Consider the following 15492-nt stretch of genomic DNA (forward strand, 5'->3'; position numbering starts at 1 on the left):
CATAAAGGCCAGATTTGTGCAATATACGACTGATTGTTGTCCTATGGACAGAGTCTCCCACCTCAGCTGTAGATCTCTGCAGTTCATCCAGAGTGATCATGGGCCTCTTGGCTGCATCTCTGATCAGTCTTCTCCTTGTATGAGCTGAAAGTTTAGAGGGACGGCCAGGTCTTGGTAGATTTGCAGTGGTCTGATACTCCTTCCATTTCAATATTATCGCTTGCACAGTACGCCTTGGGATGTTTAAAGCTTGGGAAATCTTTTTGTATCCAAATCCGGCTTTAAACTTCTTCACAACAGTATCTCGGACCTGCCTGGTGTGTTCCTTGTTCTTCATGATGCTCTCTGCGCTTTTAACGGACCTCTGAGACTATCACAGTGCAGGTGCATTTATACGGAGACTTGATTACACACAGGTGGATTGTATTTATCATCATTAGTCATTTAGGTCAACATTGGATCATTCAGAGATCCTCACTGAACGTCTGGAGAGAGTTTGCTGCACTGAAAGTAAAGGGGCTGAATAATTTTGCACGCCCAATTTTTCAGTTTTTGATTTGTTAAAAAAGTTTGAAATATCCAATAAATGTCGTTCCACTTCATGATTGTGTCCCACTTGTTGTTGATTCTTCACAAAAAAATATAAAACTATCTTTAAAGCCTGAAATGTGGCAAAAGGTCTCAAAGTTCAAGGGGGCCGAATACTTTCGCAAGGCACTGTACATTGTAGATTAATAATATTACATTGTATTGTATTACACCCTCAAATTATTCCATGGATCCCTTGGCCAAAATTAGATTAATCTGTTAGTAATATTCATATTTTTGGGGGAAATTGCCATGCCGGAGAAGATGGTTAGGGGTTGGGGGCTAGCTGACGATGTCCCTCACTACCAGCCACAGGGTTGACATTTGAAATGGGTAAAAGTTACAATGGCATTATGTCAGCACTGTAAAAAAAAAAAAAAGTTGTTTCGACGAATTATTATAAAGTAACTGGTTCCACAGCCTTTAACTTTAAAAAAATGGTTGGCCCAAACTTAGTCCGTCAACTCAGGCAATAACTCAGTCAACATAAAATTATGGGTTTGCATCTTAAACAAAAAAAAGTTGCAGCTGGTTACACACACAGTGCTTTTAAAACTTCTTCGGGATCGGTGTCCCGTCTACGGGACAGTTGAGCTAATGTAGGCTAATGTGATTAGCATGAGGTTGTAAGTAACACGAACATTTCCCAGGACATAGACATATCTGATATTGGCAGAAAGCTTATACTCTTGTTAATCTAACTGCACTGTCCAATTTACAGTAGCTATTACAGTGAAATAATACCATGCTATTGTTTGAGGAGAGTGCACAATTTTGAACATGAAATGCTATTAATAAACAAATTAGGCACATTTGGGCAGTCTTTTGAACATAAATCCAATGATTCATTGGATCAGTCTAAAACTTTGCACATACACTGCTGTCATCTAGAGGGCAAAATCTAAATTGCACTTGGGCTTGAATAATACATTATGGCCTTTCTCTTGCATATCAAAGATGGTATGAAAAAAATACAAATGAACAGTTTTTTTTTCCACAAACTTCAAATTGTTTCCCTTTAAATGGTACCAAGAATATGCATATCCTTGCTTCAGGGCCTGAGCTACAGGAAGTTAGATTTGGGAATGTCATTTTAGGTGAAAACTGAAAAAAGGGGTGGACCCTACTCAAAATGGCTACCTGGACTATTTGCATTGACCCCCTTATTTATTTTTAATTTTTTTGCACTGGCTCTCTTGCACAGGCTTGATGTACACTCACTGGACCAAACCACACTGACATTCCAACACACACAAAACACAAGAGGGCAGAGCAGGCCCCTTTTCACAGCGATGGGGCTATAGGGAAGCACTTCAAATTGGTGTCCACATCACTACGGACCGATCATGGTGCATACACACCAAGGCAGTCATGAAGAGGGCACACACACACACACACACACACACACACACACACACACACACACACAGGAAGAGAGCACTGGGGGAGTGGAGGCAGGTTAGGGAAACGCAGGATGAGAAGTAGAGGGTGTGGCAGGAGCAGATGCAACACTCAGACCATGAGAAACAAGATTCTCTGGTCTGATGAAACCAAGATTGAACTCTTTGGCCTGAATGCGTCACCTCTGGAGAAAACCTGGCACCATCCCTACGGTGAAGCATGGTGGTGAACAGCATCATGCTGTGGGGATGTTTTCAGCGGCAGGAACTGGGAGACTAGTCGGATTGAGGGAAAGATGAACGGTGCAAAGTACAGAGAGATCCTTGATGAAATCCTGCTCCAGAGCGCGTCCTCAGACTGTGACAATGACCTTAAGCACATAGCCAATATAACACAGGAGTGGCTTCGGGACAAGTCTCTGAATGTCCTTGAGTGGCTTAGCTAGAGGCTGGACCTTAACCCAATCGAACATCTCTGGAGATACCTGATATTAGCTGTGCAGCGACGCTCCCCATCCAACCTGACAGAGTTTGAGAGGATCTGCAGAGAAGAATGGGAGAAATTCCCCAAATACAGGTGCGCCAAGCTTTTAGCCAAGAAGAATTGAGGCTGTAATCACTGCAAAAGGTGCTTCAATATGTAAAAGTGATATTTCAGATGTTTTATTTTATTATACATTAGTTAATACTTCTAAACCCTGTATTTGCTTTGTCATTATGGGGTGTTCTGAGTAGATTGATGAGGGAAAAAAACGATTTAATCAATTTTAGAATAAGGCTGTAACGTAACCAAATGTGGAAAAAGTCAAGGGGTCCTAATACTTTCCGAATGCACTGTACTTTCATAAAACTCTGTATTATTGGCTAAGGGCTCGTAAGTAAGCATTTCATGATAAGGTCTACAGCTGTTGTATTCAGTGCATGTGACAACTACAATTTGATTTGATTTGGCACTTATGCCCCCAATTGCAGTCCCAACCCTGCAACGGGAACCACACCAAGGCCTCTTGTGTACACCAGAATGGAGCATTGGCAGTCCCCTGCAGCAGTTCCACTCCTTTGGCGGAAGCTTCATCCGGGTGGACTGAGCAAACACTGCTCTCCCAGTTTCCGCCCCAGTCCCTGCATCCAGCAACTTGAGGGAGGTCTGTCAAATACTCAGTCTGCTCTGCTCTCATGTGGTTGGCCAGTGACCTTGGCAAAGTCTCAGCTCACTCACCAAAAAGTTGCAGCTGACCCTATGCCTGTTAGCGCTTATGGGAATGAGCTGAATACCCCCTCTGACTTTAAATCTCGTAGGAGGTTTGGACTAATGCACCTAAATGTGCGACGTATGATTTAAAACATGTACAAAATTGACATTTGGGTCCAGGACTTGTGTCCTGACATTCTGGTTCTCTTGGAAACATGGTTAAGTGACCAAGTGAAGTATTTGCATATGGTCTCAGTGATGTTTGTCCCATAGTCTGTATTAGAGATACAAAAATACCAATCTTCATTTATTTAAGAAGATACATTTTCTCCTCAAGGGTTATTACATGTTCTACTCTGATTTATCCACTGTCTCCTGTATTCCTGACCCTGAGTTGGCACTAGAAAATGTATCCTCCATTAAAAATAGATCTAACCCTTGGTTTTCATCAAAGCTATCTGAGCTCATTCAGAAGAGAAAGCAGGACTTTCTTAACTGTATCTCTAACTGCTGGTGACCTTTCTAAATTTGAGAATGCACGAAAGCATACACATTCCTTTTCTTCCCTGCCTAAGCAAGTTCTGTCTGACTCTGGCATCATAAGTGAGGAGAATGGGAAAATTGATGCTTTTCATCATAATTTTATCATCTCGGCAGGCTTTTTATTCGAGAGAAACAGTGGTTTCATTGACCCTAGTCAGTCAATCGAATGCGCTTCCCTCTGACTCGATGGTTAACGCGTCAACTTCTAGTGAATCTTTGTTTTCATTTCAACAATTTACTATCTGTGATGTCCTAGATGCCTTGCTTAAGATTTATGTTTTAAAAAATCTACTGGAGCTGACATGCTTGATCCATTTTTGCTGTTGATACATTGCTATGTTTTCATTTATTTACAAAAATACCCACTGTACCTAACATCATAACTAAACTTTATACATACGACTTAACACACTCAGTCTCACGGATGGCTAACTCTGGAAATTCCTTAGGTCGCTAGTGAGTTAGGTGAATCCGATTGAAGTTTTCTTGCACCTCATTTGTGGAACAATCTTGAAAATGTTCTTAAATGTGATGTTTCAGAAAGCTAATTGAGGACCTTTTTTACTGATGACCGGGTTTTTCTTTTTGCTTCCATTTTGTATTTATATACAGTGCAGTCGGAAAGAATTCAGACCCCTTACTTTCTCCACATTTTGTTACGTTACAACCTTATTCTAAAATGGATTAAATTACCTTTTTTCCTCATCAATGTACACACAATCCCCCATAATGACAAAGTGAAAACAGGTTTTTATACATTTTTGTAAATGACGATCCCCGCACCAGAGGCGCCACCGAAGTGGGGGGAGCCTCAAGAGGAGGCCTCTGTGTCCCACACCGGAGCCTCCACCGAGATGAGATGCCGACCCGGACCCTCCCCTATAGGTTCAGGTGTGCGGCCGGAGTCCACACCCTTGGGGGGGATGGGGGGGTACTGTCACGCCCTGACCTTAGAGAGCCTTATTTATTCTCTACTTGGTTAGGTCAGGGTGTGACTTGGGTGGGCAAATCTATGTGTTCTATTTCTTTCTTGGCTGGGTATGGTTCCCAATCAGAGGCAGCGGTCTATCGTTGTCTCTGATTGGGGATCATACTTAGGCAGCCTATTTTCCACCTGAGTTTGTGGGATCTTGACTTTGTTAGTTGCTGTATAGCCTGCAGAACTTTACGTTTTTTCTTTTGGTGTTCATCTAAATAAAGAAAGATGGACGTTTACCATGCTGCACCTTCGTCTCATTCCAACAACGGGTGTAACAGCTGTTGTCACGCCCTGGTCTAAGTATTTTGTGTTTTTCTTCATGTATTGGGTCAGGCCAGGGTGTGGCATGGGAGTTGTTGTATTGTGGTGTGTTTTGTCTTGGGGTTTTGGTGTGTATGTTTTTGGGATTGTAGCTAGTGGGGTTATCTAGCAAGGTCTATGGCTGTCTGGAGTGGTTCTCAATTAGAGGCAGGTGCTTATCGTTGTCTCTGATTGGGAACCATATTTAGGCAGCCATATTCTTTGAGTTTGTTGTGGGTGATTGTCCTATCTGTTCTATGTGTACTCTGTGTACTGTTCTATGTGTGTACTGTTCTATGTGTACTGTTAGTTTGCACAAGTATAGGCTGTTTTCGGTTTTCGTTTATTGTTTTGGAGTGTTCGTGTTTAGTCGTGTTTACGTTTGTTTAAATAAACATGGATCGCAATCGACACGCTGCAGTTTGGTCCGACTCTCCTTCATCACAACTAGAAAGCCGTAACAGCTGTCATCAAAACAAAGGGTGTCTACTTTGAAAAATCTAAAATATGTTTTGATTTGTTTAACACTTTTTTGGTTACTACATGATTCCATATTTGTTATTTCATAGTGTTGATGTCTTCGCCATTATTCTACAATGTAGAAAATAGTCTAAATAAATAAAATCCCTTGAATGAGTAGGTGTGTCCAAACTTTTGACTCTTAGTGTTTTTATATTTTACATGTATATTTTCTGTAATTTATGTAATTCAGGGCTCGTCTGTAAAAGAGACCTTGGTCTCAGTATGATTCCCTGATTAAATCAAGGTTAAAACATGAATAAAACAAAAAAAATGGTGTTTTGATACACAGATAACTGACAGCATGGTACGCATAGTGTCTTCTCCTCCCTCCCTTTTCCACCTCTCTTTCCCCCTTACATAAGAGGGATCAATTACTGAAGGCCAGGCCCCTCTGGACCCAAATATATCTCTCCCTTCCTTCCTCTGCACTTACACTCTCTCGCTCCACCCTCCCCTCTCTCACCCACTGTTCACCACACACCATGCCCTCTCCAGGAGCCCCCAGTACCTTCCGCTCCATCCCTTGCAGCCTCTAACCTCCTGCTGCAGTAACAGCTGCAGTAACGCTACCCCCTGACTATACCCCCTGCCCTGCATCTCAATAGTCTAGTGGTCTCCTCGTCTCTTATCCTCTGCTTTATCTGAACGGATATGAATATACAGGTTCGGGAGCGCTACAGTATATGTTGAAGAGAGTGTAGGTGTGAGTCCAAAGCCGTCATTCTCAACAGTCCTTAAATAGGATGGTTAATCTGGCAGTGTGGTTAATTGATTATTTTTATCCAACCTTCATTTAACTAGGCAAATTCTTATTTACAATGACGGCCTAGGAACAATAGGTTAACTGCAATGTTCAGGGGGCAGAACGACAGATTTTTACCTTGTCAGCTCAGGGATCTGCTCTAGCAACCATTCGGTTACTGGCCCATGACTCTAACCACTAGGCTACCTGCCGCCCCAAAATGTATAGGCTCCCTCTGGGTTAGTGTTGTTACACAAAAAGCTTAAAAATGCTTTGTGGACCCTTTTGTGACCCCACTCAAGACAGGACGGGGAGCTGCCATTTGTGACATGTAGCAGGGATGTTAGAGCGTGTTGCTCAGGCCTATATAGTGCAGTATGAATAGAGTGAGCAATGATTAGTGAACTAACAAAGGAGGAACCTTTCATGTGGGAATTTGATGTAGCATGTGATTTGGTGGGTGCACAGAAACCAATTTTGGACCAGAATTAACCTGTTAGTTGTTTGTTATACTTGTTTGTAGAGGTTATAAAAGAGTTGAGGGAGAAAAAGAGAGACAGAAAGAACAATCGACCATTGAGAGGCCTTACCTGCAATATGAGTATGAAGTAGTCAACTGCCTTCCCTCTCTGGTAGACATAGTGTTGAGGACAGCGTTTGTCACTGTCATTAAACTTGATCTCCTGGATCACGTCTGGGTGTCTTAGAATCCTCAACAGAACCTTGTCTGAGATCTGGGACGGGCTGAACAACGTCACCTCTGGATGAGGCAGGAAGATAAATATATTGTACATACAATATGTAAGGTACGTAAATGCATATATGAGATCTGGTATGGGCTGATTAACCTCTGGATGGGAGAGAGACATACAGTATATTAGACGTATATTATAGACAGACATTTATGAGTCTGTGGTTTATCACAGCTATATATTGAATTGAAATGATCCAATGATAAAGTAGTCCAACAATATGCTGCTTGTCTTTAGTGGTGATGGCATGATGTCAGCAACATCACAGAGACATAAAGACAGAGAGAGAGAAGCAACAGAAAGAGAGGAGACAGGAGAATGACAGCATCAGAGAGTGGTGAGATAGACTGATATAGACACTGAAACAATCCCAGTAGTGACAAAAGGGAAAGACAACAAGACTTGTAGAGGCAGACACAGACAGGCATGCTGTAACACTGCTCTGTCTGTTATTTTAGAGAAAGAGGTAACTGCAACGGCATTCTCGCTCTAGCTGACAGCATGCTACAACAGACCACATGACTAGTGGTGCTAGCAACACTTTGTGTTACATAGATTACTACAAGTGAATCATTTATGTAATTACATTCAAACAGGTTTGAGAATGTTTCATTTTTACAATGAATGTTTAATACCTGCAGGAATTGAAACCATGACCTTGAGTTGTAACCGTATCTTACCAATTGAGAATCAAATATTGTGCTATATGGTGATTCTATAGTGCATGTGAGTGTTCTGCTTTGTATGGTGTGGTTGGGAGGTTGATTGCCCCAACATGTCATTATTTTGGTTGGTGGGCAGGGTCACATGTTCTAACCTGTAGTCAGGAAGCGGTGAGCGGCCAATAGCAGTTGAGGGGAGATCTTGACTTTGGATTCACTCTCGCTCTGTTTGAAGGCAGAGAAGTTCCTCTTGTTCTTATTGGGTGCCACCTTTTTCCTGTTTCTGCTGTTGTCAGCTGGGTGGGAGAGAGACAACATAAAGGACAGGTCAGAATCAGAGATACATCCTTATGTCTTATATAAAACCAATAACAGCCTTTTCCAAAACCCTTTTCACACTATCCATCCTGAACCTTACTGAACCATACTGTGGTAACAATTCACATTGTCCATTCCAGCATGGTGGATGCATAAACAGGTGAGCAAAGTACAGCTCAGCTTTGTTTGGCTCAGTAGTGTGAAAAGGGTATAGCTTGTATCTATTATTTCAGTGCAAGTAATGAATGTGTTACAGGCTCATATGACATAAGAGAAGATGCAATAAATGTGTTATGAGCGTGTTACATTTTAGACTCACTGTAGAGGTCAGACTCATCCAAGATCTCTGATTTGATGATCTCCTCGATGACATCTTCCAGGGTGACCAATCCCAGCACCTCGTAGAATGGATCCCCCTCCCCCTCGTCATTCACCTTCTGAACAATGGCCAGGTGGGACTTACCTGGAGAGAGAGGGGGGGGGGGGGGGGGGGGGGGGTTAGGAGTTGATCAATATATTACAGTGCAAAGTTAATGTCCATGGAATGTTAGAGCCATGCATGACTTTGTCACTGCCTCCAGGACATACTTCTAGTCACCAATATCCTTATTAAAATATCATTGTTAGCCTACGTTAATACTAAGTTAATGCTAAAGGGCCAGTATGACTGCATTAAAACAACTACCTGCCCAGTCCCAATTTTACCATACACTCCTCTGCTTGCCCTGCTTTGATCGCTGACAAGATGTTGATGTGTATCCGTATGTCATTAAGACTGTCTGTAGCCATGGTCACTGTTACAGTACAGCAAACACATCCTAACACAGTGGTATTCAAAGTCGGGGTCCCGACAGCTAGTGGGGTCGCAGGGGAACTGCACTAGGGTCACCAAAATGTTTTAGGAACAAAAAAATGTACAGTACAGATTATTGTATGGGTCAACATAGACGTTTTTGAGAAAGATCATTTGAAAGATACAATTTCATTGAGTAAATGTATTCATTGGTTTCTTTTCATTTTGATACATACATTTCCATTCAAATGGGCAAAAATGGCTTTTGTAGCAAAAACCTACTTCTCAAGCAATAATTTTGTTAGGTTGTTACTGTTCGGGAATGGTCTGAGTTAGGAGGAGAAAACTGAAACTGAGCTGTTATTGGCAGAGAGGTTTGTCACTCTCTTTGATATTGGTCTATTAGCAAATTTACCACATGGTGATTTCACCATGTAAAACAGAAAAACTCCCGCCCATGCAAACCTACTAATTAGAAGGTCCTGTGTAGATTGTATTTTCAACCAGCAACTACACTACATGACCAAAAGTATGTGGACACTTGCTCGTCGAACATCTCATTGCAAAATCAATGGCATTAATATGGAGTTGGTCCCCCTTTTGTTGCTATAATAGCCTTCTGGGAAGGCTTTCCATGAGATGTTGGAACATTGCTGCAGAGACTTCCTTCCATTCAACCACAAGAGCATTAGTGAGGTTGGGCACTGATGTTGGGCGATTAGGCCTGGCTCGCAATCGGAGTTTCAATTCATCCCAAAGGTGTTCGATGGGGTTGAGGTCAAGGCTCTGTGCAGGCCAGTCAAGTTCTTCCACACTGATCTCGAAAAAACAATTTCTGTATGGACCTCGCTTTGCGCACAGGGACTTTGTCATGCTATAACAGGAAAGACCTTCCCCAAACTATTGCCACAAAGTTGGAAGCACAGAGTCATCTAGAATGTCATTGTATGCTGTAGTGTTAAGATTTCCCTTCACCGGAACTAAGGGGCCTGAACCATGAAAAACAGCCCCAGACCATTATTCCTCCTCCATCAAACGTTAGTTGGCACTATGCAATGGGGCAGGTAGCATTCGCCTGGCTTTCCGCCAAACCCAGATTTATCCGTCGGACTGCCAGATGGTGAAGCGTGGTTCATCACACCTGGGAACGCGTTTCCACTGCTCCAGAGTCCAATGGCGACGAACTTTACACCACTCCAGCCAACACTTGGCATTGTGCATGGTGATCTTAGGCTTGTTTGTGCGGAAACCCATTTAATGACGCGATTTCGATTGATTTCGTTTTGTTTAACACTTTTTTGGATACTACATGATTCCATGTGTTATTCCATAGCTTTGATGTCTTCACTACTATTCTACAATGTAGAAAATAGTAAAAATACATAAAGAAACTGGAATGAGTATGTCACACCGTGATCTGTTTCACCTGTCTTTGTGCTTGTATCCACCCCCCTCCAGGTGTCACCCATCTTCTCCATTATCCCCTGTGTATTTATACCTGTTATCTGTTGCCAGTTCGTCTTGTCTTACCAGCATTCTGACTCTGACCTGATCACGAACCTCTTCCTGTCCTGATCCCGAGCCTGTCTGCCGTCCTGTACCTGCCTGACTCTGACCTGATCACAAACCTCTGCCTGCCCTCGACCTGCCCTTTGCCTGCCCCGTGTTTCGAATAAATCACCTGAGAACTGTACTCTCCTCCTCCCGTGTCTGCATCTGGGTTATATCTTGAGTCATGATAGAGTAGGTGTCCAAACTTTTAGACTGGTACAGCCTTATTCTGAAATGGATTCAATTTTAAAAATGCTCAGCAATCTACACACAATACCCCATAATGCTAAAGTGAAGACAGGTTTTTAGACATTTTTACAAATGTAAAAAAAAAGAAAAATATACCTTATTTACACAAGTATTCAAACCCTTTGCTATGAGACTCAAAATTGAGCTCAGGTACATCCTGTTTCCATTGATCATCCTTGAAATTATTCTACAACTTGATTAGAGTCCACCTGTGATAAATTCAATTGATTGGACATGATTTGGAAAGGCACACACCTGTCTATACGGTCTCACAGTTGACAGTGCATGTCAGAGCAAAAGCAAGCCATGAGGTCGAAGGAATTGTCCGTAGAGCTCCGAGACATGATTGTGTTGCGGCACAGATCTAGGGAATGGTACCAAAACATTTTTGCAGCATTGAAGGTCCCCATGAACACATTGTCCTCCATCATTCTTAAATGGAAGAAGTTTGGATCAACCAAGAGTCTTCCTAGAGCTGGCCACACGGCCAAACTGAGCAATCGAGGGAGAAGGGCTTTGGTCAAGGAGGTGACCAAGAACACCATAGTCACTCTGATAGAGCTCTAGAGTTCCTGTGGAGATGGGAGAACCTTCCAGAAGGACAACCATCTCTGCAGCACTCCACCAATCAGGCCTTTATGGTAGAGTGGCCAGACGGAAGCCACTCCTCAGTAAAAGACACATGACAGCCCACTAGGAGTTTGCCAAAAGGCACCTAAAGACTCAGACCATGAGAAACAAGATTCCAAGATTGAACTCTTTGGACTGAATGCCAAGCGTCATGTCTGGATTGAACCTAGCACCATCCCTACAGCTAATCATGGGGGTGGCAGCATCATGCTGTTGGGATGTTTTCAGCAGCAGGGACTGAGAGACTAGTCAGGATCGAGGCAAAGAGAACGGAGCAAAGTACAGTGAGATCCTTGATGAAAACCTGCTCCAGAGCACTCAGAGCCTCAGACTGGGGCAAAGGTTCACCTTTCAACAGGACAATGGCCCTAAGCACACAGCCAAGACACCGCAGGAGTGGCTTCGGGAAAGTCTCTGAATGTCCTTGAGTGGCCCAGCCAGAGCCTGGACTTGAACCCGATCGACCATCTCTGGAGAGACCTGAAAATAGCTGTATAGCAACGTTCCCCTCTAACCTGACAGAGCTTGAGAGGATCTGCAGAGAAGAATGGGAGAAACCCTCCAAATACAGGTGTGCCAAGCTTGTGGCGACATACCCAAGAAGAATTGAGGATGAAATCGCTGCCAAAGGTGCTTCATTATTTAAAAGTGATGTAGTGCTGTAAACACTGCCAAATTTGCATACATTTCTAAAAAACCTGTTTTCGTTTTGTCATTAGGAGGTATTGTGTGTAGAATGCTGAGGATTTTTATTTTTTAATCTACTTTAGAATAAAGCTGTGACAAATTGTGGAAACAGTCAAGGGGTCTGCATATTCTCCAAAGGCACTGTATATATAGAAACACACTCACACATATATACTCTGGACTCTGACGTTGCTCGCCCTAATATTTCTATATTTCTTAATTCCATTCTCGTACTTTTAGATTTGTGTGTATTGCTGTGTATTGTTAGATATTACTGCGCTGTGGGAGCTAGGAACATAAGCCTTTCGCTACACCCGCAATAACTTCTATGAAATATGTGTATGCGACCAATAAAAATGTATTTGATTTGAAAACAGTAGAGGCCCTGTGTTAATTCTCATAAAGTGGCTGTTGATATGTGCAGTTACAAGAGACTCTTTTTTTCTTAATTTCTCCATTGAATTCTAAGTAGGCTATACTGTATACAACTTTTCTACTTGTATAGCCACTTTAACCTGTCCTAACTCTTTATGAAATGAAAAGCAGAAGAAAATATATACAGTGTACGATTAGTATGATCAAGAATTAGGACAGAATGACAGGCTTCTCTCCTGTTAATTTGTAGCAGCCTATTTAATTCCCAGAAATAAAAGTGTATACAATATGTACAGGGCATTCAGAAAGTATTCACACCCCTTGACTTTTTACACGTGTTATGTTACAAAGGGGGATTCAAATTGATTTAATTGTCCTTTTGTGTAACCGATCCACACAGAATTATACATTTAAATGGAAAATATATTATTGTTCTATCTTTACTTCATCCACCTGAGTCAATACATATTAGAATCACCTTTGGCATCAATTACAGCTGTGAGTGATTTTGGGGTAAATCTCTAAGAGCTGTGCATACCTGGATTGTACAATATTTGACCATTAGTCTTTAATAAATTATTGTTTGAGACGTTTTAAGTCAGAACTATAACTAGGCCATTCAGGAACATTCATTGTCATCTTGGTAAGCCTTGGCCTTGTGTTTCAGGTTATTGTCCTGCTGAAAGGTAAATTCATCTCCCAGTGTCTGTTGGAAAGCAGACTGAACCAGGTTTTCCTCTAGTATTTTACCTGTGCTTAGCTCTATTTAGTTTATTTTTATCCTAAAAAAACTCCCTAGTCCTTGCAGATGACAAGCATATCCAAAACATGATGCAGCCACCACCATGCTTGAAAATATGAAGAGTGGTACTCAGTGATGTCTTGTTGGATTTGCCCCAAACATAACGCTTTGTATTCAGGACAAAACATTAATTTCTTTGCCACATTTTTTGCAATATTACTTTAGTGCAAACAGAATGCATGTTTTGGAAAATGTGTATTCTATACAGGCTTCTTTCTTATCACTCTGTTAATTAGGTCAATATTGTGGCGTTACTGCAATGTTGTTAATCCATCCTCAGTTTTCTCCTATCACAGCCGTTAAACTCTAATGGTTTTAGATCACCATTTGCCTCATGGTAAAATCCCTGAGTAGTTTCCTTCCTCTCCGGCAACTGAGTTAGGAAGGAAACCTGCATCTTTGTAGCGTGTGGATGTATTGATATACCATCCAAAGCGTAATTGATCACTTTACCATGCTCAAAGGGATATTCCGTGTTGGCTGTTTTTATTTTCACCCATCAACCAAAAGGTGCCCTTCTTTATGAGGCATTGGACAATCTTCCTGATCTTTGTGGTTGAATCTGTGCTTCAAATCAACTTCTCGACTGAGGGACCACACAGATAATTGCATGTGTGGAGTACAGAGATGCAGTAGTCATTTAAAAAATCATGGGGTATTATTACTACTATTATTGCACACAGGGTGAGTCCATGCAATTTATTATGTGACTTGATAAGCACATTTGACTAGAGACAATTCAGCTTTTCATTTTTAATACATTTCTAAAACATTCAACAACAAAAAAATAATCTGTTTTGACATTATGGCTTATTGTGTCTAGATCAGTGACACAAAATATCAATTTAATCCATTTTAAATGCAGGATGTAACACAACAAAAAGTGGAAAAAGTCAAGGGGTGTGAATATTTTCTGAATAGCTTTTTAGTGAATTTCCATGAATAAAAAAAAACTCTGCAGAAGTCTCAACAGCCAATTATTGCAGGATATCCAATGATATGCAGTAACAACAATCACCAGTATTTCGGTTCTCAAACCATAGTAAAGAGGAACGACAGTCCTGCAGGCATGGTCAGTGAGTCAGTGCTGTGTGTGTGTGTGTGTGGTTGGTTGTGGTTGTAACAGACAACCTTACACAATTCACCCCTTCTCACCCAATATGAGCGAACAGTGTGGTTGAGGAAGTGGTCTGGGTTTAGGGTCAATACATTAGTCAGATTCCTTTGCAGAATGTTCGGTCTGTTGCAAAACGTTTTGCAATGGTTACTGTTTACCTTTTATGATAGACACCAAACTGAAGCAAAAGGGGAGGGACCTACCTGAATTTGTCTAATAGAAACTCTTGTTTTCGTTGAAAACCTTTTTCCATTTGGAGTAAACGGATGCCTAATGCCTATGTTGACATTGTCACCCTGTGTGGTATTTCAAGACAAAGACTTTGCAGTTGTACCCAAAACAATAGATGTTCTGAGGCTGAGAGAGAGAATGAGGGATATTAAGATGTCCTCTAAATCCTAATTTGTCACTTTCATGATGACACTTTGTTGCCCTGTTTATGCTTTTAGCAAAATCAGATCTTGAGGTAAAATTGATTCAACTGACAGTTCAATAGGCCTGGATAGATTTTGTGTGAAAGCTGCAATGAATTTGTACTTCAGGAAGGCTACGTTCACATCACATTTCTCAGGTTGTGTTTCTCCATCTCTGACCTAATTAAATCATATTACCACAGAGCCTCAATGTATTGGTTAAGTGTTGGTCAATTCTTAGGCTTGACCTGTTCTGTGTGTGTATGTGTGTGTGCACGAGACATTCAAAGACTCATTCAGGGACTCAGCAGCAGAACACTTGGGGGTCAGTCTTGTTAAATTAGAACACATCACACTGGCCTCACACATGCTTCACACCGACCAATGAAAACCTCAGCAGCAGCCAGTAGTTACAGTGAGGAGTGAGGAGAGGAAGCAACACCTAGGCCTAAGTCCTCTTTCCAGCTGTTTGATAGAGGGAAAGAGTGAGAGCGATAGAGAGAGAAACAGAAAGGGAAACACCCTGGCCTTGCGTTGTCTAACACACAAAGGAGGAGTAGACAGAGAATCACTCATGTCTGACTGTCTCGTGACAGGTCTTGTCAGCACGAGGATTAGGCAACATCTTGACGGTAGTCATAAAGGTGTGTGTGTGTGTGTACGTATGTGTGGTGTGTGTGCATGACTTGTTCACCTGAAGTAGTATGAAGTTGCTTAGATACTGATCTAAGGTCATACTCCTGTTCCTAGATATATGCGCCAAAGGTCAATTTACAGTTAACCACCCCAGAGCGGTGTGTCCCGAGCTCAGCCCTATGTGTCTGAGGGAGTGCCTTGTACAAGTGGAAAATGTTGCTGGGTACAAGGTTCAGAGGGT

General features: G+C 41.9%; 1 protein-coding gene across 1 annotated transcript in view; it reads right to left on the minus strand.

The window, feature by feature from the left end:
- LOC109874096 (metal transporter CNNM4-like) overlaps positions 1-15492 on the minus strand; it is a 44331-nt gene that overhangs the window by 21079 nt on the left and 7760 nt on the right. Inside the window, exons 2-4 of the mRNA XM_020465870.2 lie at positions 8318-8461; positions 7836-7976; positions 6857-7026 (exon numbers count right to left, since the gene is read on the minus strand). Of these exons, the coding sequence (XP_020321459.1) occupies positions 6857-7026; positions 7836-7976; positions 8318-8461 (455 nt within the window). The remainder of the gene's footprint in view (positions 1-6856; positions 7027-7835; positions 7977-8317; positions 8462-15492) is intronic.

Source organism: Oncorhynchus kisutch, linkage group LG3 (genome assembly GCF_002021735.2).
Source record: "Oncorhynchus kisutch isolate 150728-3 linkage group LG3, Okis_V2, whole genome shotgun sequence".
Classification (NCBI taxonomy): domain Eukaryota; kingdom Metazoa; phylum Chordata; class Actinopteri; order Salmoniformes; family Salmonidae; genus Oncorhynchus; species Oncorhynchus kisutch.